Genomic DNA, 26,707 nt, shown 5'->3' with positions numbered 1-26,707 from the left:
CCTGGTTGTCTTATTAGAATGCTACACACGCAGGGCCTCCTTCTGGCCCAACCATAGGAGAAATCCAGGGCCCGCCTGAAAACTCGTTTGGTTGGGACTGGGAAAGGGTAAATCCAGGCCCAATCCAACCGTGTAATGAACAAGTTTCCCCAGCCGACTTCAGAATCACAAGTAGGCACACTCAACCAGGAATTCTACAAACTTCGATTTAGGATTTGAGATCTTTAGAAAAACTGAGAATTAGGAAGTGAAATTAAAAATTCGAACTTCTAACCTGTGTAATTCTGATGGACACAGGTCCAAGGCCCTGGCTATCTGAGGTAATAGCAGCCTCACGGCTACGTGGTTGCATTTGTCATAGATCCCATTCTGAAAACCTGTAGATCAGCTAACCTGCAGGCAGAAGAACGGAATTACTCCTGAAAATGTGAGCTCTTCCTTCAATACACTCCATCTATTGGTCATTTCTATATTGTTCTCATACGGAAGAGCAACCATAATCTCTTAATTGGAACCGTTTCCGCTGAAGTGATAGGTCAATGAAAGAAAAAGGAATTAAATTATTGTTCTCATACCCTGCCACACGCATTGGTTCAAATTATTTGAAGGCAATGTTATTGTGATTTAAAAAGCAAGTACATCCGTAATCATCTTTTCTAATGACTTTTCCAATTTCTTTATGGTAAGTGAAATCAGTGAATTCTATCTAAGAGGTTCAGAGAATATCAGTCAGGGAGCTTCACCTTCAGATTCTTTTATATTTGCATGTCTAGGAGTTCGGTTGAAGCTTCAAACCATGTATTGACAAATTTGGACTGTAGAGAAAAATGGCACAACAAACTGGCAAACCATACAGAAGAGTTGAAAAAATATGACTTGAGCTGCAAAATGAACCATATTCAGCAAAGGGTTAAGACTAAATGAATAATATGAAAAAATATGACTTGGTGGATCGGCGTAATGCGGGTTGGTGGCGTCGTATTTGGAGGAGAGAGAGGGCGGAGCGTTGGTGTTAGCAGAGCAGACAAGCGGTTTTTAATTGTTCTTTTTTCGAACAACAGCCATCTAGTGGCATCAACTGATTGGTTTTGGATAAACTATGGGGAGTCGCTGTTAACTGGGAAGAGATGATGAGATCATAGGCATCCAGTGGCAGCTTTAAAAACAGTGGCGAAGCCACATGTTTTCTATATAATTTTAAATAAAAAGTGTCATAATATAAAAGTATTTTTCATGATAAATCTAATATCACCAATTTTATGTTGCCAATCTATATGATTTTATAGAAATTGATGATCAAAGCTCAAAATATTTTACTTAAGAAAATCCTAAATGGACATATATTTGGGATAGATATTGTACCATCAATTTTGTATATATATAGTTATGAGCAAGGGCTTCTGTTTAAATCATGCTAAGATACCATGGTGATCTGTTTAAAAGCAAAATCCAAAGTAACAACCATCCAATAACCCTTTGCTGAAACTTAACACATGCCAGCTATCCTGGACGCCATGCTTTATTACAGGAAGTTCAAGACCTTAATCGGGACACGACCTCATCGGAGTGACACTTCCTACTATGAATTCCTAAGGGTAGTGCATTCCAGGACAGTGAACAACTACATTGACACGGTTGAAATGCTTATTGATAGCTCGCACTCAATCAAACTAGAGAGCAGCAATGCACTCGATCTCAATTCTGGCATTCAATGGCAGAGCCGCCACTTGGTATGTTGAGCGTGCAGGCGCAGGGGCTGGAAAATCTGCAGGAAGAACGTGAATATCTTCAGAAAAAGATTATCATTATAATACATCCAAAGTTCTGATACCATCAGGCGATCTGAGCTAACAACGTCCTCACAGCTCCATTGTTAAATGACTGGAATAACTACGCTTAGAAGGGGGCACAAATTTCAAACTTACATTTGGCATAAATTTCATTCACTTTCTTGAAGTCCGCTAGATCAGCCAACCTGCAGATTGAAGAACATAATTACCCCTGGAGATTCACGATTTCTTAGAGCAGAAGAAAGTGGCATGAAAAGACTATGTACTTACATGATTGTCGTCTTCACAACTGAAGAGTAGCTAGCACCACTTGTTTTCAGTATTTCGCCCATGTTCTTCATAACCTGTGACAGAACAGGAGAAAAACAAAGATGTCAGAAAAGTGCACCTTGCAGCAGATACAGTATATGGCTGTTCACTGAAATGCAAACTTGCAAAGGCATATATGGTCCTATGGAATGTCGTAAGGGAAAAGGGTGTTTTCCAGATACAGATTCAGTATCCAAGTTCAACAGTATAGCATATACTTTCATATAGCACAAGATAAATATGTTAATAATTTCCACAGAGACCTCTGAAACACATAACAGTTTGTTTGATGCATGATCAATCTACTGTGGCACAAGGAACAACTAAGAAACTAAGCTGCAAAGTATTTACATTTCACACACTGCTCCATCCATGTCGAGCATGAGCTTCCTGGTGGCTCAAAATTGTAAGCAAGATTCAAGAATGTAAAGATTTTCACCTGCTCAGTTTGCTCCTCAACGCTTTCAGAAACAAACTTCCCAGTCTAAAAACAAAAGGTATCCTCATTTAGATTTAGTTGCATCGGGGAAACCAGTAAACTGGCAGGTGTGAGCAATCCAGAGAAACCATAAAGACCAAACAGCAAAAGTTCAAGTGCAAACCACAGGATTTAGGCCAAGAACTCCAGACACAAACACAAGATTGTTTGCTTTGATGGCCTGAGAATAAGGTCCTAGTGCTGCTGGTGCCTTCTCTGTCTGAACAGCCTCCTTGATAACTAATTAAAATTGTAAAAAATAGTCAATACACTAGCATATCAGCATGGTTTAAACTTTTAACACTTCAAATTCTTTTACGTGTCTTAGTTCTAAAAAAAAGATGGGCCAAGCAGTACGGCCATGAGTAGGAGAATAGGCAATTTTGGTTGTTGGTCCAACAACATCAATTTAAGAAGCATTTTAACAAACTTTTGGGGCTTTTAGTTGACCTTTAGTCTCACTCGGCCTTACTTTTGCTCATGTGGCTGTTTTTTAAGTAATGTTGCATTTGAGAATCACTTACCTCCCAGTTTCTTTTCATTATTCTTTTGGAATGCAGAATCATTATTTATTTATACTTATTGGGTGATGCTTCTGTCAGACACACTGCCCACTCGGCCAAATCAACGATTGGAGATCCTATAGCTTTTTCTGTGGCTAACGATGACTAGGCTTGCACTTCATCCCATCAACCAAACTTTTATCACTTTTGATGCCGAGAGGAAATGCCAATTAGCATTGCATATTTGCATAGGTGGCTGCTTATTGCTATCAATTTACAGCTACTGAAGTCTAATTGCAACAGCATTTCAATCTTTTTTCCTGTACCAAATTCACTTAAAAATCCCTTTTTTCCTTCTATCTGAAGAGGTAACCAACCAAGAGCTAGTCATCAGATTACCAGGCACTTGGCACACCGCAACTAAACGGCGCACGAATCTCACGAGAAACCAAGACAATCCAAGCAGATTACCGGTAATCCCCGCGTTAGTCGGCGGTATGAACGAGACCAGAAGAGCTCCCGTAGATGAGAGAGACGCTGCCAACGGAGGGGAAGGGCAGGCGGGATGGGACGCGTACCGGTGGCGGAGGTGGAGAGGGACGCGGCGACGGGGCCCAGGTGGTGGCGTCGCCCGGTGAATGATATGGAGGAAACGGCGACAGCGGCGCCGAGCCCGGCGGGAAGGGGCGCCTTGGCCGGGGAGGCAGCGGCGGCGAACCTGGAGACGGCGGCGGCTCTCCAGGCCATGGCTGGAAGAAACCCTACTACCTCGAGCACGGGCGGGAGCTTCGAGACGGCGGCGGTCACGGGTCTGGAGACAGCGGGGGGTTTTGTCGCGAGATGATCCGAGCCCGTCTGCCTGGTTTGTGTTACTGCCTACCAGTAGTGGCCTCCTGAGTCTGTGGGTGAGGGTGAGGTGGAGTTCCGCCTTCGAGGCACGGTTACGTAAAGCATAATCCTGACTGGGCCTGCCGGCCTGAGTTGGCGTCATGACTCATGACTCATGAGTTTTTCTGGCCCTGAGCTGGGCAGATCGAGTTGTGACCTCGTGGCCGCAGCATGGGTGTCGAGATCTCCGCTTTGGTGGGATGACGGAGCAGGAGGCGGTAGTCAGGATCCACGAGGAGACTGGCAACATGATGACTATCGAGGAGTAGAACGATGGCGTGGTTGGCTTCATGGAGTAGGGAGAAGGCGACAAAGTGAGAGGGGCGATAATGCATTCGATGAGGGCTGGCGACAATGCAGTGAAGAGGGGCAAAATCCTAAACGCTAGAGCTTGGGTGCAACACGAGTCGAAGAGTGAAGGCGGGCTGAGCGACGGGATATAGCAATGGTATTTGCATGTAATTCCCTCCAAACTAAGGGTAATTCTATTTTAGGCTATGAAAAATCATGACTTGTCGAAGAAGCAGATAGCTTTTCGTTTCTAGTGTATTGGAGAAAAGTTACCAAAAAGTGGGCTTTTTGGAATCACAAGCCCTTATTTTAAAGAAGTTGGCCTATAAGCTGTATGAAAAAAAGGCCTTAATTTGATCATAAAACTGCTCGTGTACCGTTCAATTGTTTGGTTGGGGAAGAGGAGAGCGACGACGACCAGCAGGCCAGAGCATCGTCCGGCACCTGGAAGGTAACGTACGGGTTCTACTTGGTGGAGGGCCGGATGCCGCACGACATGGAGGATTACCACGTCGTTGAGTTCCGGGAGTTGGACGGTGGCAACGAGGTCGGCCTCTTCGCTGTCTTCGACGGCCACTCTGGCTCCGACGTTGCTATGTGCCTTCGCGAGCTCCTCTTCGACAACATCCTCGACGAGACGGACTTCTGGACGGACATGATGGAGGCGATCCGCGCGCATACCACTGGACGGACCGGAAGGTGCTCAATAAGAAGGCGCGCGACGATGACAGTGAGGGCGGTGGAAGGCGGCGCTGGCGAGGCGGGTCGACGGCGGCGACGGCACGGCCCGGAAGGCAACGATGAAGCTCGTCAACGAGGCGCTCCACGGAGGTAGCAAGGACGACATCTCCTGCAACGTCGTGGTTAAAGGGAGTCTTAACCGAGTCAGCAGCGACCAACTCGGCTACGACTTCGGACGACGTCGTGGTTACAGGGAGTCGGCCAGGACGAACCTATCCAGACCCCGCTCGACATCTCTGCCTTCTTTATCCAAAGAAGGCCCGCCGCCACCGCTGCCGACCAACCGCTGAGGTGCCGCCCCCGCCGGCGGCCGTGCGCAGCCGTCGTCGCATCCGCCCGGCGTGCTCCTGCCGCGTCGCCGCCGTTGCCCCGCACCTCCCGGCCGCTGGCTGTCGCTGTCACCGTCGGCCAGCCGCCGTGTCGCTCGGCTGCCGTTGCTTGGTGTCGCCGTTGCCATCCGCCACCCAGCTCGGCGGCTATCGCCCGCCGTTCACCGCTGCCGCTCGCCACTCTCCACCACCCGGTCATCGCTCGTCTGACCGAACGTAAGCCGCTGGCCACCGCCGCCCGGCCGTGCCGCCGTCGTGCCACCCCACTGCCTGCCCCTGCTTGACTGCGCCGCTCGCCCTCGGGCCGACTGACTGTCGCGCCGTGCTGCCCGGCCGTGACCGCGCAGGCGTACGAGGTAGCGGTACGGTCCGCGCTAGCGGCGTTGGAGCACAACCTCCTCCCGGACGTGGTCACCCGGCGCCTGACGCGGCTCCTGCTCGCGCAGCGCCTCCGCCAAAGCTACCTCCCCTCCGCACCGCTCCAGCTCCACCAGCTGCTCTTCGCCCACTCCCTGGAAGATATGCCAATTGCGATTGAAACGGACAAAGTGAAAGCCCAACACTCTGAGTTGCCGACCACGTTTTTCAAATTAGTGCTTGGAAGAAATCTCAAATGCAGTTCGTGCTACTTCCCTGATGACTCAAGCACCCTAGAAGACGACGAGGTTGCAATGATGGAGCTGTATTGTGAGAGGACAAAACTACAAGATGGCCAAAGCATCCTTGACGTTGGATGCGGATGGGGATCCCTTTCTCTGCACATAGCAAAGAAATACAGGAACTGCAGTATTACAGGGATATGCAACTCAACTGCACAAAAGGCTTTTATCGAAGAGCAGTGTAGGGACAATGAGTTGTCAAACGTTGAGATAATTGTGGCAGACATCAGCAAGTTTGAGATGGAGCGTTCTTTTGACAGGATCATATCCATATAGATGTTTGAGTACATGAAAAACTACAAGGCGCTTCTTAAGAAGATATCCTGGTAGATGAAAGAGGACAGCTAATTATTTGGTCACTACTTCGGCCACAAGACATTTGCATATCACTTTGAGGACAACAATGATGATGATTGGATTGGATCACAAGGTATTTCTTCACTGGAGGAACAATGCCATCAGCAAAACCTTCTTCTCTACTTTCAGGAAGATGTATATGTGGCGCCCAATGATTGGCTTGTCAATGGCACACATTATGCAAGAACTAGCAGTGTGCTCTTTTTTCACCATGTATAAAGGCCCTCCCAAGTTTTTGTACTTCTCAGCTTATATAATCAAAGTCATCCAACGTCTCATCCCGGTAAAAGATTGAATGATTTCCTGGACTATGAGGTGGTGATATCTCCTATAGTGTTTAGACAGGCCCCCTCCACCGCCATTGAAACAAGGCAAGTAACATGGAGATGTGACTAATGCTTTATTTAAATTCATGTCTTACATTCTTTTAAATTAATTAAAATGGAGTGTACATTTATTAAGAGAAATAACTTAGTTTGCATTTGTAGGTGCCTTTGGTACTATTCGGTGGTCGATAATTTACTCATGAGCTATGTAGCACCGATATGGATACGCAGATACGCTATTTTCTAAAAAAAAACCCAATACGCTGATACATTTTACTTTTAAAAAAAAAAGTAATATAGTGCACATAAACTATAATAGCATGAACAAGTTACCTTGGTCTTGTGCTATTTCTTCTCCCTTTTCCAACAGCCAATCCAATGATCCAAGTAGTCAACAGTCAAGGCTAAATAAAATCCAATGCTTTCAAATTTTTTTGTTTTTTTTTCTTTTCTGGCCTAAACAGGCCAAGCCAACCTGGGCTAAGGCCTAGGCGGCCTTTGGGCCCGCTCTCCCTCCCCACACCATATAAAGGGAGAGAGTGGGGACGGTTAGGGTTTGGGGCCCTAACCGCCGCACCCACAACCACCGCTGCCGCTGTTGGCGATCCGTCGCTCCGAGGAGCGGCATCGGAGAGGGACGCCATCGGTGCCAGGAGAGGGAGGGCTGCTGCCCTCCCACGCGCGCGGAGGCGCGCCTAGATGAAGCCCGCAGGGAGGCCGAGGGCCTCCAGGATCCAATGGAGCCGACGAAGGTCGGGGTGTCGATTGGCTACTAGCGTCGCCGTGCGGTTGAGGCAGCGAGGCGGCGTCGGCGATGGAGTGGCCGAAGCGACCTCCATGAGGTCCTCTTTGGTGGAAGAGGAGGAGGCCGCCGCCATCACTGGCGGCGCTACCGGCGTGGTCGATGCGAAGGAAGGGTTCGTGAGGCGACCTGTTGCAGGGGTGAAGTCGGGTGGTGGGACCACATCAGAGGAGGTGGTTGCTGCTGGAGACAAGAGGGGATTAGCCCCACTGCATGCCACCGTAGTGGCCCTGGTACCGAATGCGAAGATGGCCGGAGGACAAAAGGGACCCTGACGACTTGGGCTGTGCTGTATCGAAGATGTATCGCCCAAGTATCCAGCACGTATCCAATTTTTCTTTTTTCTTTTTTTCCTGATATGCGACAGATACGTATCCTAGCCATATCAAAGCCATATCCATATCGGATACCGTATCCGATATGGATACGCTCGATCAGGGGCGTATCGGTGTTTTGTAGCTCATGAGAATGCATTTATGATGGCGCTAATCTTTATCTATTCTGTTATATAAATTATCGTAGTAAGTTGAAGTGTGTCGACTGATATTTACCTATGTTTTATTTTAGAATATATGATGCACTCGCTTATTGGTGTATGATAATTGATTAATCATATGCATCATGTTGCAACCATACCATCTCATAAGCATTATTCATGCTTTTCGCATAAACCTCAAATTTGTGATGATCATGGCGTTATGGGAATGGCTTTTAAATTTCGTTATCGTATGCATACAAATGCATATCATATGGAGATAAAGGCTAGTCACCGCCATCATGCCGTAACTCGTACAGGTACATGGAGTTGCATGATTAAACTCTCAAATGGAGTTGCATCGTGGCATTCATATATTCCCATACCATTTGAAGAATATGAAACCCTAGAGAATTGGTACTATGATATATGGGCATTTTGGGTGTTCATTTGGCAATCGTTGTGTCAAAAGGTTGTACACCCTTATTTGATTATGTTTTTTATACCATTGTGAATTGTCTTTGTTTTAAGACATTACGGGAGATTGTATTAGCAGATATTGTACTACGTGGAAGAATACTTTTTAATTTCCCATGTCTTGGCCCATCTTCGAGAGTAACATTTTGCTTTCAAGTCAGTTTTTATTTAAACTATAGGTGAGATATGTATATACTTATAGCCGTTACTTGCTGAGTTTATCTTACCCTGTTATTTTTTTACAGGTATGCTTAGGTCGTTTTGACAAGCATAATAGACTTGGGGTTAGAAGATTACACGACCCACACTGTTTGTAATCTAGATCACTACGAATTTAGCTAAGAATTTGACGCCTCTGCTTGAGATAAGCTCCTGGTGTAAAGGAGTTTTTAATTTCATATGTGTTGTAAAGAGTTGTGCGGCTTGGTCGAGTCGTAAGGAGCATTGTTGCTACTTATTTTATGTTCATGTATTATATTTATTGTCATTGCCTATGTTGTTGAGTCAGTTATACCTCAATATACAGAGGAGGTCCCACCGATATTTTGAATTTTTGACTAAAATATATGTTAGTCGTAGAGTAGGGCGTTACATCATGTGCCTGAGCTAGGCATGCAGCGCAAAAGCAGCAAGTGTAGCTGTAGTATCAGAAAGAACCGGGTTTATTCCCCGTGTTGTTGTTTGTCCTGAGATGTATTCCATTATGCAATGTGTCTCAGGTATATATAAGTAGTACTTGGCGGCACTAGACAGTTTAACATAACTAGATCCTTTACTAAAAGAGGATTGCGATTGAACTCACACATGTATTGCTATCGTTCAAAGAAATTTATGGCCTATTACAGGAGCACTTTGTGCTGAGAACTACTAACAAACTACAACAACCTGAGCTAAGAATGCTCAATGACCATGAACATGCAGGTGCTAGAGAACTTAGGGTTTGCTTTAGGGTTTTGAATTTTACATGAATCCTTTCCTATGTGTTAACCGAGCTAGATTAACCCCATCTAAGTCCCAAATTGCAAAAACCGAGTCGAGTTGTCCTTATTCAAGACAAAAAAAACCCTAAAACCTGAGCTAAGGTCAACATGAATATGCACATGTTAGGCCTAATGCAAGACCTATTATGCCTCAATTGAACTGACTGATCATAAATCATGAACATAAGTAAAAAAATTGTCCAATTTGAGATGAATGAACCTTAACAAGAATCAATTGGAGCCCAAACATGCTTAATTTACAACAAAAGCGCTAAACCATAACTAATTTGGGCCTGATTAATGTGAGTTGAGGCTAATTACCATTGATTAGAAACCAATTAAGGCTAATCACTAATAATCAACACTAAAACATGAACTGGTTAAGCTTAATACATCACTATATGGCGCTAATGGTTTTGACCCAAGACAAAATAATCCAAATTGGATTCAATCTACACTAGATAGGCTCTGTTACCAAATGTTAGATCTAATAGCCTAGCCCTGAAGTTGAATACCCATAATACGGAAGCATTTGTGCGTACCCGAGCTACAAGAAGTCATCAAATCAATGATCATCAGTTTGGTTGGTGAAGATGATCGTCGGCTTCTAGTCGTTGCAGTATTGGTGCAGTGCGTAGGGGTCGATGGTGTGGACGTGGTCACCGGGGCGGTGGTGAGCTCAATGTAGTCATGGCGGCGGCATTCACTCTGTTAACAATGCACTTGATGATCGATTAGGGTTTAGTGGGATGTTGGGGCGAGGCAAACCTCATGGGAATCTTAATCGCATGAGGTGTCGGCTCCCCCCTTTTATCTGTTGTGCTGCACGGAACAGGACGTAACCCAAAGTTTGTTGCACCCCCGATTAGGGTGCGTATGGGTGTGGGCCTAGCCCCTTAGACTTGAAATTAGTTAGGATTCAACAACTGAGATCAATCCAACAATTTCATATGATAAGGAATCATATTATCATAGCAAATACCTTTGTAGGAATCCCAAAGACATCCACAAATTCACCCCTCTGGGTAAAGAAACAACTTTTCATAGCGAAACAAGCATCCAAAATGCCACGAATGGAGAAAGCTGATAGAGAACCAAGTGCCCAACACAGCTGCGGATGGGGATTAACTAACACTGGCCCTTAAGACTAGCATAACGATGTGGTTGCGATGGTGTGGAAGCAACTCACCAGCGGTGCAGCGTGCGTGCAGGGGTGGATTGGAGCATCGAGGGAGGGTCCAAGGAGGAGAGCACACGGAGTAGTTGTTGACCCTGATCTCGCATTTGTCTCTGGTCAGCCACCGCAGCGGCAGTCAAAGGTCATCACATCTCAGCGTGCTCTCGTCTTTTTCTAGGGAGATTTAGATATATGTCATTATAAATATCATTGTTTTAAATATACAATTACAAATCTATTTAAATCGGATCCATGCCATCACCTTAGTCTCTAGGCACATTTCATATGGCATGAATCCAATTTTAGGAGATTTGTAATGGCATGGATCCAATTTTAGGAGATTTATAATGGCATAGATCTAATTTCAGGAGATTCGTAATGGCATAGATCTAATTTCAAGACATTTAAAATGGCATGTTTCCAAATGCTATATTTGTAATGGCGTATTTCAAAACTGTGATATTTATAATGACATATATTTGAATTTCCCTTTTTCTATGCAGACTCATAGCGACATCTTTCGTCTTTCGATTTTTTTTTATATATTTTCAATATTTGCAAAAATACATGCCCATTTCAAAAAAAAAAATGACACGAATAGCCTACGCCACACGTTAGATGGGCGACAGCAAGGTGTCGTCAATTGGATGAGCGACACCTTGTGGGCCCCATGGTCAAACGGGAGGAAATTAAATACTCATATAGACCTGGGTGCCACTTCAAGGTGTGGCCCATTGGATGGGCGATACCTTGCATGTCAGCCATCCAACGGGCGATATGAGCATCGATGCACGCCCCCGCGGGCCCACTGTAAAGGTATCGTCCATTGAATGAGCAACACCTTTGTAGTATATAAACGGTACCGCACACCCTAGCTCTATTGATCGCTATAGGTTCAGTTTGAAGATACATGAGCTTTTTATAGATACGTGCTACCAACATAGCTCCTTTTACAGCACAGTAATTGTTTTTGTTGCGTCATAGGAATTGTCTTTTCATATGAAAGGATTTGGCATATCGCTATGCTTCTCATGAATATATGACACCATGTAAAATTACTTGTCCAACCGAAATGAATCCTCAAAGCAACATAAAAATGACATAAGAAATATGCATAAATCTGCAACTATTTTTCTATTGCACATTCCTTCCTTTCGCATGCTAATTGGTTACTTGTGCCATCTCAAAACATGTCGTCATGGATTCCTGGAGGAACCACCCCATGGGAGTTCAATAATGGCATGAGCGTCCATTGTGCAGGTGTAGCGACTGAGCTCGAATGTCAATGTTCTTCAAGGTCAAGACTTTTGGTAGGAGGTTCTTCATGAGTCCGGAGCTTGATGACGATTTCATGGCGCGTCCCTCTTTTGCCCTATGTTCACACCTCTAAACTATATATTGCGCATAACACTTCTAACGCCAAGTTTATTATCCTAAGCCATGTCATTTTAAGGAATGGATTGACCTTGTCAGGACACCATATAATGGGGGCTACATCATAGAGACTGAAATCAAACGTGAATATGAGATTAGGATGGAGGAAGCACGGCTGTGAAAGGAGACACGGCATGAGCGCCAACAAGAACATCAACACCGAGAACAAGAACACAAGCAACATGCCAAGGAACTTCATAGGCGTGAGGAGGAACACCGTCTCTAACATGAAATTCTAAGGAGTCAGGTTTATTATCCTAAGCCATATCATTTTAAGGAATGGATCGACCTTGTTAGGACACCATATAATGGGGCTACATCAGAGAGACTGAAATTAAACGTGAATATGAGATTAGGATGGAGAAAGCATGGCTGCGGCAGGAGACATGGCACAAGCGCCAACAAGAACATCAATATCGAGAACAAGAACACAAGCGACATGCCGAGGAACTTCATAGATGTGAGGAGGAACATCGTCTCTGACATGAAATTCTAAGGAGTTAGGAAGCCGAGCTTCAACGCCGTGAGGAAGAACTACAAAGGTGAGAAGTGCTCTTACGTCAAAAAGAAGAGGCTGAGTGCAAAGCAGAACGTCAAAGAAGGGGGAGGCATCCCTGGTCCACCCAGTAGAAGCCTTTTTCTATAAGCATCAATGTAATATTATCGTGAACTTTGTATTACCCATAGACATCTAACAGTGCTAATAAAATTGATGGCTTGTACTAGAACTCATCACATTAATAAACTTGTACTCGATTCAAGCACAATCTTTTCAGATCTAGCCTTTTTAGAACTAGCCCATTTAGAAGTAGCCTTTTTAAACTCAGCCTTTTCAGAACTAGCCTTTTTAGAAGTAACCTTTTCAAACCTAACCTTTTCAGAAGTAGTTTTTTCAAAAATTAGCATTTTCAGTTCACATGACCACTTCTTACAGTGGAATCAGTTGCTTTTCCAGGTTCAATTCTCATGGACTTAGTCCATGCACCAGCACGAAACCACAATGTAAATAGATGATCTCCTGGCCACATATAGAACCAACCACTAGCCTCAAGCTCCATAACTCCTACTACAATAGTGTCCGATCCTTTCCTCAAGAAATACTTACCAAATACTATGCCTATTGGGGTCAAAGTGCCCATATGCTGGTGTGGAGATATTTATATGGTGATGAAGTCTTTTGAGTTCTCTGACACATACAAAAGATGATTCTTCATGTGCCAGAACTACAAAGTATGATTCACCTCAGGGAAGCACCAATGTTGGTTACCGCTGCTAGGTAAACACTTCTGGCCAAACTACTCCAAGTACAACTAAGATTTACCATTGAACATTTAGTCTATGTTGTAGTTTCGCCACCACTATGTGACTTGTGACTTCTTACAATAGTTGGATACTGAGTAGTCACAAGCAGATGTGTTTCTCCTACACACTTAGCACCAAGCCACTTAGAGACGCTTCTATAAAATGAAAGCTGACGAGAGGATGGAGGCTACATGCAAACATATTCAGGAGGACCAACAGAAGATGATGGATGGAACATAACCGCATGATGGAGGAGACTCGCGAGGCGGAGATGGAGAGGAAGTGCGAGAGGGCATGTTGGGCATGTGAGGCAGGATCAGAAGCAGCGAAGAAGGGAAAGTACCCATATTGCACTCAGTAGACTAGATATTGTACTCATGTTGTTTACATTCCCTAAAGTATGTTAGGTTTTGAAGCAGTACATGGATAGGTTGAATGATCGTGCACTGCACATACCACTATATATGTTGCAGCCCAATTAAAATCATCATATTCAACCTTCATTTTCTGTGAATTCCACGTATAAAAAATATCTTAAAAATATTGAATGGCAATGGACTTTAAAATACATCGACAACAACGAATGACGATATACGAATGACACTTATTCTGCCAAAAACCAAAGCTATATGAGGCAAAAATCCTAATTCCGCAAGATGTCACCCGTTGGTAGGGCAGCAGGAAGGTTTCAGCCATCAAACGAGCGACATCTTGACGTGTTGCCATACTAGCCTGCCAAGTTAAGGTGTCGCCCATCCAGCAGGCAACGATAAGGTATTCATACTATTTTTTGAAATAGGTATATATTTTTACAAATATTTCTTCTTCTTTCCACCTGGCGAGACGGAGTCTAAGCCCATGCAGGCGCACCCTCCGGTCGAGACACGTTGCGCCCAACCGGGGACGATGGACTGCTCCCTCGTCTGGCCCATGAACTGCGCGCTTCTCTGGCCCAGCCACACGCTCCCCCACTGGGTACACCATTACGAGTTTTTTTTATTTTTTTTATTTTTTTGATTAAAAAATTAAATAAATAGATTCTCCGCAGGAGAAATTGCAAAACTAGGCGCTTGCAGCTCTCTGAGAGGGCGGCAGGCCTAACCGCCCCCTCAGAGGGCGGGTACGGCATGCCCGCCCGAGCCACTTCCCTTACCGCTCCCTAAGGGGACGGGTAGTGGTCCTTACCGCCCTCTCAGGGGGCGGTAAGGGGCCTCCCCGCCCGCCGCACTCGGCTGCCGCCCCCCCCCCCCCACCCGGCCTCTCCTATAAAAGGGGCCAAAAATAGCCCAAAATGTCATTTTATTCAGATAAAAGAAAAAGTTGAGAAGAGGGAGGAGAAGAGAGGAGAGGAGAGGGGAGGAAGAGAGGTCGGCGAAGCCCTGCTGTATTTGAGCCGCGGATTTGAAGATTAATTTTGGGTAAGTCTTTTTTTTCCTTTTTGTTGTTGTTAATTAGTGCAGTAGTAGTATATGACATAGGTTTTAGACATGTATGACCTAGGGTTTAGAAAATTGTCAAATTTACTTAGAAAATTGTACGATAGCAGTGCAATGTAGAATATTATTTTTAGTATATTATTTTTACTATATTGGGGTTGTACCTGTAGACGTAGAGGTCGCAGTATATGATAATTTGCGAACCTAGGATGTAGCATTTAGAAATAATTTTATCCGATAATTAGAAATATAGTTTATTGTCTTAACATTGGTTATGTTTGCGGGTGTTTCCAGGGATGGCAGATAAATTAATTTTTCAGATATATTATGGTGAGGGTGAAATTAGGTACAGTCCTAACGGTGTAGATCTATTTGGATTTCGTCATGTCATGAAGGGTCTTAGTAAAGCTAATGAGAGGACCATTGTGGGTGTGTGCAAATGGCTCATGCGGTTTTTCCAACTGGATCCGCAGCAACATGAGCTGAAGTTGAAAGCTGTCCTCAGCCGTGCTAGTCATGGATACTTTGGTGAGCTTGTTCCCATTGAAGCTACATCAACTTGGAGGCAGTATATAGATATATGTTGTGAACGTGGCCTGCCGCTTGTTTTGTTAGCTGAGGCGTACCTGAAAGATCAAACGGAGGTGAACTCTGCGGAAGCAGTAGCAGGACCAAGTGAGGCAGTGGAAGATGAATCAGAGGCGGCTAATGTCGGGTCCAGGGAGGATGTTGGTGATATTCCAGAGCTGCAACCGATGGGTGCAGCTAATGAAGGGGAGCACATCCCTAGTATCATTGAAGATATGGATTTGGAGGATGAAGAGTTAGAGGAAGGCCTTGCCGATGGGGATTCGTCTGACGAGGAGGGTAATGCTCCAGTTCCTGCAGAGTGGAGGGATCATGAATTTTTGAAGCTGGTGGTTAGCGAGGCTGACCGGACACCATGGTAGTACCATGAGAACGAGGTGTCACAGGGTGCTATGTACCATACAAAAGAGGCAGTTATTGATGCAGTGAAATTCTGGTCGTTGTCTCTTCGGAGGCAATTCAAGGTTATTAAATCCAGTAAAAGGGAGTACGATGTGAAGTGTTTGGTGCCACAATGTCCTTGGCGGGTGCACGCATTCAGAGATAAATGGGTAGACTACTGGCAGTGCTCAATAGTTAAGGAACATAATTGTCACGTTGAGGAAATAGAGTTCGTCCACCGGAACCTGTCTTCTGCTTTCATTGCAAATGTTATGTATGGGGAGATTATGGACAACCTAAGGTATGAGCCATGATCAATAATCTGTGCTATTGACCAAAGGTTCCAGTACACAATAAACTATGCGAAGGTATGGAGGGCGAAACAAAAGGCTATTGAGATGAGGTTCGGAACATATGAAGATTCATATCACAATCTACCTCGTCAATTAGCCACAATTTGTGGAAGAAACCCAGGCAGCTACTATGATATCAAGCATTACCCCTCTACTAATGTGGAGTACAGCGGAAAAAGAGTGTTGCAGTGTGCTTTCTTTGCATTCGCTGTAACTATCAAAGCATTTCGATATTGCCGACCCATCATATGCCTAGATGGAACATTCCTGACTGGGAAGTACAAAGGGCAAATATTGTCTGCAATTGGGGTCGACGGTAACAACCAAGTCCTGCCACTAGGGTTTGCTTTCGTGGAGAGTGAGAACGGGGACAGCTGGTATTGGTTCTTAGAGCGGGTTAAACATGCAATTGTTCTTGACCGACCAGATGTGTGTCTCATTCATGATAGACATGCAAGATTGTTGCAGGCTTTGCTGGATATGCAACATGGTAGCGTTCGACGGAGTGTAGCAGCATAGTGGCCCGACCTCAAAAGCAGGTGGTGCATGCGCCATATGGGTACAAACTTCTACAGACAGTTTAAAAACAAAGAGTTAATGAAGCTTTTCAAGAAGTTGTGCAGTCAAAACCAGCAACGGAAGTTCAATGCTCTATGGGCAAGACTTGATGAACTGACTCTAAAACAAACTGCGGAGGCTGCACCTAACGGTGATGAACCAATAGCTCTCGGACCTCTTCCAACCGATATTCCGCAGATTGTAAGGAGATCAGGCTCATCTATTCGGAGCTTCTCACAGTAGATACATAATGAGCCAAATGAAAAATAGGCTCTGTTGTACGACAGTGGTGGTGCAAGGTATGGAGTAATGACTACAAATCTTGCAGAGGTTTATAACTGGATCATGCGAGGAATGAGGTCATACGAGTATTTCGCCATAGGGAGGCCGGTGGTGGACCGCTCCCCGTACCCAGATGATGGTACGACGAGCCGGACGAGGACGCGCCTACTATGGCCTCAATGTGGTGCCATCGTCGGGTACGTATTTTATATTAACACTTTGCTTCGTGTTCTTTTTCCCTCTAACGATTTGTAACGATGTTTGTCACGCAGCCACACTGGACGCATGAGCAGCCTCGCAGCGCTTACGAGCATTTTTGTACCCAATTCGACAGGCTACGTCCGGACGACGTGGTATGAGAGCCATACAACATCTTGGCCGTGCAAGGGTGTGCAGGATTGGGTTTGTCATCGTTGTGTACCCATGACGAGGAGTACTGGCTCACGAAGGTGCCGCTTGTCTTCAACATCTACGTCAAAGAGTACTCACCACACCGCGTCATGCGGCAGTTTGGCCGTCACCAGGCATTCCCTCTCGTCCACATCCGTACCATTCCCGTGCAAGTCCACAGGTACATATGCAAAATTACAGTTTTCGTAACTCTCGTTTTACTATGACTTACATTTACCGTGGTTCAAATGCAGGTACATACGGAAAGGCCAGCCAGCTGGCAACCTCTGGGCAGAGCGCTTGGCCCCTTAGGTGGCAACATGGGCCCAAGCGCTACAGGATGTCGTGGAGGAGGCTCGTCCCCACACCGAGCGAAACTTCAACGAATACCTACGATGGTACGTTCCACGCACACACACACACACGTGTCACCTACACCCCAGAGGGTGTCCGGCCCCACATCGCGTCGACAACGGAGGCATACTCGGTGCATTGGGACGAGGACGCTGCATTAGCGGTAAGTTATTTTTTGAAGTCAGTAGTCTATACTCAATGAACAAAACCGTATACTGTAATTGTTTACTTCTGTTCGTATCCGCAGGCAAATATTTATGATGTACATAGGGATGCAGCTGGTGCCATGGACCGCCTCCGGCAAGGGTAGCACCTCAGTGCGTCGGATGTTGCGAGCTTCATCAAGCGGGTTTTCGACAAGACAGCGCATGCCTTAAAGCTAACCTCCTGCCGATCTACCACAGATGTAGAAGGGGCGCCTCCAAAGTCCAGTGGTGTCCACGCCGAGTCATCTTGGTGGTTAGACGTGCATCGTCGTTTATCCGTGTCGGCACCCACACGACCCCTTTTACCGCGTCATGGAGGCTCGGAGCAACTTGGTACGAATTTTACTTTTGAATAATATTGAACAATATCCTTTACTTACTACTGCATTGATTATTAAACTTTCATTAGGTCCACCTACACAAGTCTCGATGCAGCCTCGTAGATCAAGCCTTGTGCGTGCACCCTCAGGTACTGGCGGCACCTTTCATCCTAGTTTTTAATACTTTCAGCAAATTAAGTTAATATTGTGCTCAGGTTACTTTAGTGATGAGGCCGGTCCGTCTTCGGCAGCCCCACGCCCGACCCCACCCGCAATGTTCGAGCCATACTACGGCACGACAGCCTGACCTTCTTCTGCTGCACCGTCATACCACGCAGGTACAATTATACAATTTTTACTACTACTTCTAATACCACATTGTTCGTATCTAACGTAATTATTTGTTCATAGGCCCCTCCAGCCAGTACACATGGACGCCAGCGGAGCCTTCATAATCCTCCTACCCTAGTCAGGAGGATGAGACTGGCCCGGACGCCGCATACGACCTCGTTCGTGACTTCTTCGGGGGCACACCTGACTACGACGTCCTCCAGCGGTCCCAAGTACCCAGTGCTCCCCTTCGGACACAACCCACGCAGGACGAGGCCTCGACACCAGTGCTCCCTACTAGGCCTACCAGACACGTCGGTCCACCCGACCCCTTCACCTACTCTAGGGGTCACGTGAGGGTTAACCAGCGGCATCAAGACCACGATGGGGTGCACGGGCGATGGCAACGAGGGAGGCAGCAGTAGAATTTTACATTTTATGTAACTTACATATACATATTCGCTTCGTGATGTACTCCTATGTATTCAGACACATTTACTTTGTATGGTCGACTTAGCATGTCGTAATTGCATTTTGTATTCAGACACGTTTAATGAAGAAGTGACCACACTACTGAACTTTAACCATGACTTGACAACACATGCTTCATTGCGCAGGCTTTAAACAAGAAGTGACAACACTACCCAGCTTTTTCCAAACAATAAATGACAACACGGGTGCCAATAAATGTGGAATCTTTGACCATGATCAATGATACAACTTTCCCATTCTTCAAGATGGAATCCGATACTCCTGCCACCAGCTACGCCCCTGCACTCACTTCTTTCTTCAAGAGCGAATCCAATGCTCTTGCCTCCCACAACTATAAATAGCCAAACCTCTTTACGTTGATGCATCACTCATTTCTCATATCTCTCAAGTGCAATGTCTTCCTCAGCTCCATTAAGCCCACCAAAGAAACATTGGGGGACTATCATACCTGAAGGTCTCGAACCACCAATGTGCTTCTGTGGTGACCTTTGTAAGCCCCGCGAGTCGCAGGACATCTCATACACCTATGAGCTGCACTTCTTCATATGTGCCAACTACGAGTATGACAAGCCTCAACATGCAACAACTGGTTATCGACCGGTACGACAACAGATATCAGCCTCATCTCTTCCGATTTCGCACTCTCTTTTACTAACCGCTCATCTTGTTCCATTTGTTCAGTCCCCTCCACCGCTCTGTGATTTTATTTAATGGCTCGACAATGAGCAAAATGACGCACAGAAGCAGTGGGTCGACATGAACATGCGGTGGAGAAGGGAAGCGTATGCACATCGGGAGTACGAGCAACATCAAGAGGAACTTCGCCTCAAGCGGGAGGAAGAAGAGCGCATGAGGAAGACGGCGCACGACCATACCGTGGCTCAGGCTCGGGAGGCTGAGAAGGAAAGGAAGCGGGAGAGAGCCCGTCGTGCTAAGGCGGCAGGTCCCGATACCCTCCAAAAGGGAAAGTATCCTAGATGCACTCGGTAGAGAATATCTAATGTAACCCAACATACTTTTCCTCCCTAAGGCATGTTATGATTAGGATCGGCGCACTAATAAGTAGGTCTTAATGCGAACTGTACATGCCACCTTTATTTCCTCATCGTGTGGTCGCGGTTACAATATATTATAATATTTTCACCCTATGTTTAATACTATTTTTGTTCTCCGACTATTACATAACCTACTCCAAATTTAAATTCTAAATTTCCTTAAAGCCCTTCCTTTTTATTCTTGAATTACACAAAAATTACATTTTTAGAGGAAAAAAAGGCTCTAGGGTGGTTAAGTCCCCTGAGAGGGCTGCAGCGCCTAGTTCTACAATTTCTCCAGAAAATCTATTTATTTAATTTTTTAATAAAAATATAAAAATAAAAAACTCCACCGTTACAGTCACCGTGCGGGTAGGTCACCCACGCCGCAACTAATCGCGCCACGCTGTCGGTGGAGCCCGCGAAGAAGGGGGTGAGCGGACCCACCGTGCCCATATATATCACTCACGCCGCACGCCCTCACCGCAGCGGCATCTCCAAACTATCCCGATCCCTCCGTTTTGTACGGCCTTCCAAAAATCTCAGCCCGTCTCTCTCTCTCTCTCTCTCTCTGTCGCTCGCAAGGAAGAGGAGAGGGGGGAAGAAAACCTCGCGGGGGCGAGAGGGACCGGAGGAGGCGAAGGATCTCGGCCGGAGGAGGTGGCTCCCGCCGTGGCCGTCCGAGGTGAGGGCTCCGCTCTTTCCGATCGGGCTCGCTCGCTTGGAATTGGGATCCGGAAAGGGGGGGAGGGGGCTAGATGCGGTAGCGGTTTCGATCCGGCCTGTGCTGTTTTCGTGCTGGATTGGCTGGTACCCGGATTATATACTGTGATTAGTTTTTTTGGGTAGTTGTAGGCGTGGTAAATTGTCGCATTGTTGCGCTTGGTTGATGTGTGGCGAACGGGGAGTGGGGATCTGGGTGAGGGATCACGTCAGAATTTACCGATTGGAGGTTATCCAGTTCTTCTCATTGAAATCTCTGGCACTCGGCGCCGTTAATTTTCACTTGGGATTCTATCTTAGGGAGGATGCTAGGGTGCTGGGTCCTAGTCATTCTCATGTCTAAGCGTGGGAACGGTATTAATGTGCTGTAATTGTTACAATGAATTTAAGATTTTCTCAAATAAAAGCTGAGGTTCACCATAAATCATCTGTTGTTGACCAGTAACTGGGTGTTTCTTTGAAGTGTCCAAATTGTTGTTTTCTCTGTAACTTGTCACATTGCTTCTGTTACGAATAACTTGAAGGCCTAGAAGTGGAACTAGAGTCTTATAACCATGAAAGTATGGAACCATAGTCATACCTTGACCATCGTGGAACTTGTTAGTTTTTTTCAGTATGAAGCTGAACTCTTTAATATGTAGAATTTTGTGTGGGATCGCCGCAAAGAGCAGTAAATGGCTTGTTAGGTCCAAACTTACCCTGTCAAATTTTGGCTTGCCAAAACATGGTAAAGATCCAGATGGGTGCCATATTCTTGGGGCTAGCTGAATTGTGGCAAGGTCGGTTTGGGCACAAACCTAACAAGCCTCTTGAGTGTCCTGGTTAGGTTTGTTGTTTGGCTTTGAGAAATCAACACAACACACAATATTGCCTTTTCCTTTTTCCACTTCATAATTAATCCGTAGTGTCTTTACTCTTTGGCTACTGTCCTCTGTAGTTTAATTAAGGTATGCTCTTTCTTGAAGCATAATGCAAACCTGGGTAATTTGAAGCTAGAAAAAAATGCCTCCTCCTGAGGCAGTAAGTGATTGGCTATATCTCCACAAATTGGCTGCAACAGAAAATCAGCATCATTTTCAAAATAACAGCAAAACGTTGAAATGCAAAGAGGGAGGTAGGCTTTGTTATATTAGTTGCTATACGGCAATCCCGAACATAGCACATCAAGGTCATAATTTTGCTGCTTCCGGTTATGTTAGTTTTGTATCTATTATTTTTTTTCTTGCTAATTTAGGGTTTAATGAGTTATTCAGCTGTATAACTGAGCCAGTTATGTTGTATGCTTATGTTTTTCAAATTTGTCTTTCAGATGGAATACATATCCCCTGAGAGAAATCTGGAGGGAACTTGTGGAGATCCTGGGCCGCTATTTTCAGAACAAGATGGTAGCCTGTTGGACCACTTGGATTCTCAGGGAGGAGTTCCACAACATGGATCTTCAGCACTGGATGAAGGACTTTTAGTTGATCCAGCCGATACAATTCCATATTTGTCTGCAGATTCTCTACCATTCATGAACGATCAAATCACGTGCAACACTATGAAATCTGCTTCAACTAGTCCACAATCTTCGCTGAAGCAAGCTCAAGAACCTCTTAATATAGAACCTGGTATTCAGAATGATGCAGCCAAACAGAATGTTCACAGTAGTAACAGTGAATCACAGGGCACTTCTGTGGATTGTGATGTACATCAGAACACAGAAGTGATTGATGCAGTGCTGCCTCCAGAGCTTCCTGAAAGCAGCGGTAATGAGAAATCAAACTTTCAACCAGAAACTGCACATTCTGATGCCTATCATGGTGACTCTTTGTTAAATGAAAATAATAGTAGAGATTGCCAACTTAACATTAGTGGTGCTGATGATAACGAAATTCCAAACTCTCCAGTGCTTCAGATGGAAAATGAGGACATTGAAAAGTTACACGAGACTTCTCACAATGAAAAGAATGGGTCAGAGGATGATCGAATGAATGGTAGGAAATCTAGCCCCATTGATGGTTGGGACAAGGAGAACTTCAATGCTTCAGCTGCACCTTCCTCTTGGGAACAGGCAGAGCAAGAAAATCGTGGTACAAGAAATGAAAGTTCAACTCCAGACAATCGATTTGATTCTCCTGAAAGGTTTGCAAGACTGGAAAGGGACACACCATCTCCAGACAGGAGGGTATCTCCTGAAAGGTTTGCAAGACTGGAAAGGGACACGCCATCTCCAGATGGGAGGGTATCACCTCCAGTTGAAAGTCCGCATGCCCATCATTCTGAGAAGATGGAGTCAGAACGTCCTGCCAAAGATGTTTATGATTTAACTCGTTCTGAAAGCCCACCAGCAAGACATCGGCCCCGGTCTCCTGAAAAGCGTGATACCAACCGCAAAAGAGCTTCTTCAAGGGAATCTCCGCATGCACGACAGAAATCTCCTGTAGAAAGGAAAAGACGAAGAGAGTCTCGACATGGTGATGGGTCACCTCTACGAAGATCTGCTTCTCCCCAAAGAAGATCTACACCCCCTCGAAGAAGATCGTCATCCCCTCGAAGATCCTCACGCAAGAGGAGGGACTCACCAAGGAGGAGAGATTCACCTAGGAAGAGGGACTCACCGAGGAGGAGGGATTCACTGAGGAAGAGAGACTCGCCAAGGAGGAGAGACTCCCCACGGAGGAGGGACTCCCCACGGAGGAGGGACTCCCCAATGCGGAGGGATAGGTCAAAATCAAGGTCACCTTCAAGGAAAACTGATGCCTCCAGACATAGAAGGGAACGTGATAGATCCCGGTCAAGGTCTCCCCACTCTAGGGATCACCACAGACGATCTCCAAGGTGATTCCTTGCTATGAATAACTTACTGGCTTCTGAAATTATGAATTCCTTTAAATGACTGCACCATGTTCATGTTTTTGATCCAACAATATTTATGATTAGATATTGTCTGGCCATGCATCATTGAATAGGTTAATTTCCCTGCCGTTCTTAGTTCGATTGTAGAAGTACTTATCATGCATTCACTTCATTATGTTGTCTTACTGCTAGTTTATTCTTTTGCTTGTTTTGATATTGTAGAAGGCATTCACCAAGGCGCAGATCATCCCCATCAAGTCATCGCCATCATTCTCCAAGAAGACATTGGTCACCGCCTGCCAACAGGAAGACTGGTTTGGGTAAGCCTGGACGGAATCTCTTTGTTGCAGGTTTTAGCTATGCCACCACCGAGGAAGATTTGGAGAAGAAATTTTCTAAGTTTGGACGTGTTACAAGTGCGCGTGTTGTTCGGGATAAACGGTAATTACTTCCATATTGGGTTATTTGTGCTTCTCAGTTTAATGTTATCCGCAATCTTTATGGCAATACTCCTGATTTTAGCACATTAATATATTATTGCTTCATGGTGTAATGTCATCATCAGATGAAACGCTCCTTTTTCTGTGCAACTCAAACTCATATGTAATTTTATTAACTTTTCTTTCGCAAGTTTAGATAATTGCACCTTGCTAAAAAAAAAAATAATGGATAGCTCACACCTGGGAATTGGGGAGGCCTACTGTGTGATTTGTGAAGTTGAAACTGTTTCAAAATTGAATAAATTCTTTTGGGTGATTTGTGAAGCTGTTGCGGAATTAAAGTGTGTTATTTAGACCGCATTCTTCTAGTTTTGGTTCTATATTTTCAAAGAAGTCTAGAATAAGAAGCTCGTACATTTGGTAGGCAGATCTATGTTGTTCCTATACTCATATACCTAATGTTCGGCAGGTTGACATCTAAAAACCTGAAGCTTGATGGGAGCAATTTTTTTTTCTCTTGACTAAATGTATAGCTTAAGACACAACCATGGTTTCTTCTTCTTCTTCTTCTTCTTTTTTGTGAAATCATACAAAACATCGGACCTTTAAGTCTACATTGGAGCAAATTGCGATAGAATAATCTTGTTATATGGAATTGAAAACAATGAAAAGTAGTGTGGAAATGATCAACTTAGGTGTGGAGAGAAAATTGAAATTATTTGGCTGGTTATATCCATTCCTGCTTAAGTATTCCGTTGATGATTATTATACTTACAACTCAGCATGCAGGAGCATAATTGGTAAATTTTATCCTGCCAAATCTACTATAAACTTGAAGCAGTCAATCATTTGAGGTGACCTGGCTTACCCTTTTACTGATTAACCATAAGAAAGCTTCTATTGCATCGATGAGATTGATACACATTATTATTTTAACTATGATACATGAGAAGTACTTTTTAACCTTTGCCAAATTCCCAATATGTGTTATAACTTGGGGGAGCTGTGCTGTTCTTTTACACCTTCATTCGCTACTTCGTTAGAATGAAGTTACTCAACACCTTTTACATTCTTGATAGATCTGGAGATTCTCGAGGCTTTGGATTCTTATCCTTGGAGAAGGATGAGGATGCTGATGCAGCAATTCGTGCTTGTGACGAGACAGAGTGGAATGGAAGGATCATTCTTGTGGAGAAGTCAAAGGCGCCTACATGGTGAATCTTCAACATTGGAGCTCCGCACACCATTGTCAAGAGGGAACTCGTTGCTTCATTTTGCACAGATTTACCGTTCAAAAATTATCCTATTATCGGTATGACATACTCGGTACATGTGGGAAATTCACCCAAACCCAGCTCTTGATGCAGTACTAGGATTAAGAGTAATAATGCACTTCCTTTGGCTACCTTGCTGACAGTTATAAAGAATAAGATGTAACGTCACACCTTAGCTTGTTTCAGGGCCCTGCTGCTGATAAGCGAGATTTAATGGTACCTTTTAGTGCCTGCAACCTCTACACATGCACTATGATACTGTTGCCTGATGTCCATGAACTATCAGTACTCTTCTTCACCTTCATCACTGGTAGACATGGATGAACAAGTGGTTCTCTGACGGCCCAAAGGGATACAGGAAAAAATTCAAGCTCGTGAGGCTGTTGCTATTAAACAATTAAGTTAGTAGTTTAATCATTTATATATAGGTTTTATATGTTTGCATCCTCTTAGTGAGGGGTTTGACGTAGAGTCCAGTATTTTGTGTTTTGAATTCAAGATGCTTTATGTTGAATATGGTGCTACATTAATACCCCTATGTTGCATTTTCTTTTAATGTTGACATGGTTTTCTGCCTGTACCTGAATTCCGAGCTATCTATCCGTGCGACATTACTGAGATCGAAATGGAGCTTTGATGCCAGTGTTTGTGTGCTTGGGTGGAAGTGGAACTGTCAAGGTCGTATTCAGTTTATGGTGTTAACGTCGTCACGGTGGTTGATACACTAAGGATGCTTTTCTCAACGACGACAGCTCGGTCTCCAAGGCCCAAATCTTTTTGCGACGACTCGATCTTGAAGGTCCAAAAATCTTTTGCGATCTCTGGTCACATGCAGGGTTAAAAAACCGACAGTAACCGAGCAAAAATCATAATAACTAGCCATCTCGGTCCGGCTCAGTTTCAAAAATCGAATAGTAATCGAATTTGAATTTAAAAAATTTGAAAAAATAAAAAATTCAAAAAACTCTTAAAAAAACTAGACACAATTCTAAGACCTCTGTGAAATTTGTTTTCAAAAATAATGTCATTTGCATCTTATTCTATACGGAGGAAGTTTGCAAAAAATTAAAGCGTGCGGCTCAGTTATTAACTCAGGTTAAGTAAAAGTTTAACATACAAACACATATTTTTCTTGTGTAGAACGTATCTTAAGAGGATCTTTAAAACTGATTTCACTTTATTTAGAGTTTTATTAATTTCTCTATGATTTTTATAAAGTTCACAAGCATAAAGTGAATACGTTAAGAAACAACACTGTAATTAATTTTTTCATGTCTACTATTATTTTTCCTACGTAAATCATAATATAAATAAACTAATAAAAGTGGTTTCACTAATTTTTGAGGTGTGATGGGTCAGTTATGAATTAATCTAGTCGCAACATATTTAC

The 26,707-nt window shown here is 44.5% G+C and overlaps 2 protein-coding genes and 1 pseudogene across 3 annotated transcripts; 2 read left to right on the top strand and 1 right to left on the bottom strand.

The window, feature by feature from the left end:
• Positions 1–1,398: 1,398 nt before the first annotated feature.
• LOC133893612 (reactive Intermediate Deaminase A, chloroplastic-like) lies at positions 1,399–3,989 on the bottom strand. Its single transcript, XM_062334680.1, has 6 exons — positions 3,659–3,989; positions 2,702–2,817; positions 2,539–2,583; positions 2,061–2,134; positions 1,926–1,975; positions 1,399–1,765 (listed from the first exon to the last, which is right to left on the bottom strand). Exons 1-6 carry the CDS (start codon positions 3,825–3,827, stop codon positions 1,671–1,673), a joined length of 549 nt encoding a protein of 182 aa, XP_062190664.1. The 5' UTR covers positions 3,828–3,989; the 3' UTR covers positions 1,399–1,670.
• Positions 3,990–4,743: 754 nt separating this feature from the next.
• Positions 4,744–6,808, top strand: LOC133892119 (pavine N-methyltransferase-like; annotated as a pseudogene).
• Positions 6,809–20,533: 13,725 nt separating this feature from the next.
• LOC133892472 (uncharacterized) lies at positions 20,534–25,897 on the top strand. 2 transcript variants are annotated; one of them, XM_062333282.1, is made up of 4 exons: positions 20,534–20,727; positions 22,075–23,585; positions 23,829–24,044; positions 25,123–25,897. In XM_062333282.1, exons 2-4 carry the CDS (start codon positions 22,075–22,077, stop codon positions 25,259–25,261), a joined length of 1,866 nt encoding a protein of 621 aa, XP_062189266.1. In that variant the 5' UTR covers positions 20,534–20,727; the 3' UTR covers positions 25,262–25,897. The 2 variants fall into 2 exon arrangements, with proteins under 2 accessions (XP_062189266.1, XP_062189265.1); XM_062333281.1 differs by having other exon boundaries at positions 23,826–24,044.
• The last annotated feature ends 810 nt before the right edge of the window (positions 25,898–26,707 follow it).

This window comes from Phragmites australis, chromosome 15, assembly GCF_958298935.1.
Source record: "Phragmites australis chromosome 15, lpPhrAust1.1, whole genome shotgun sequence".
Classification (NCBI taxonomy): Eukaryota; Viridiplantae; Streptophyta; class Magnoliopsida; order Poales; family Poaceae; genus Phragmites; species Phragmites australis.
This window is presented reverse-complemented; position numbering and strand designations above follow the sequence as displayed.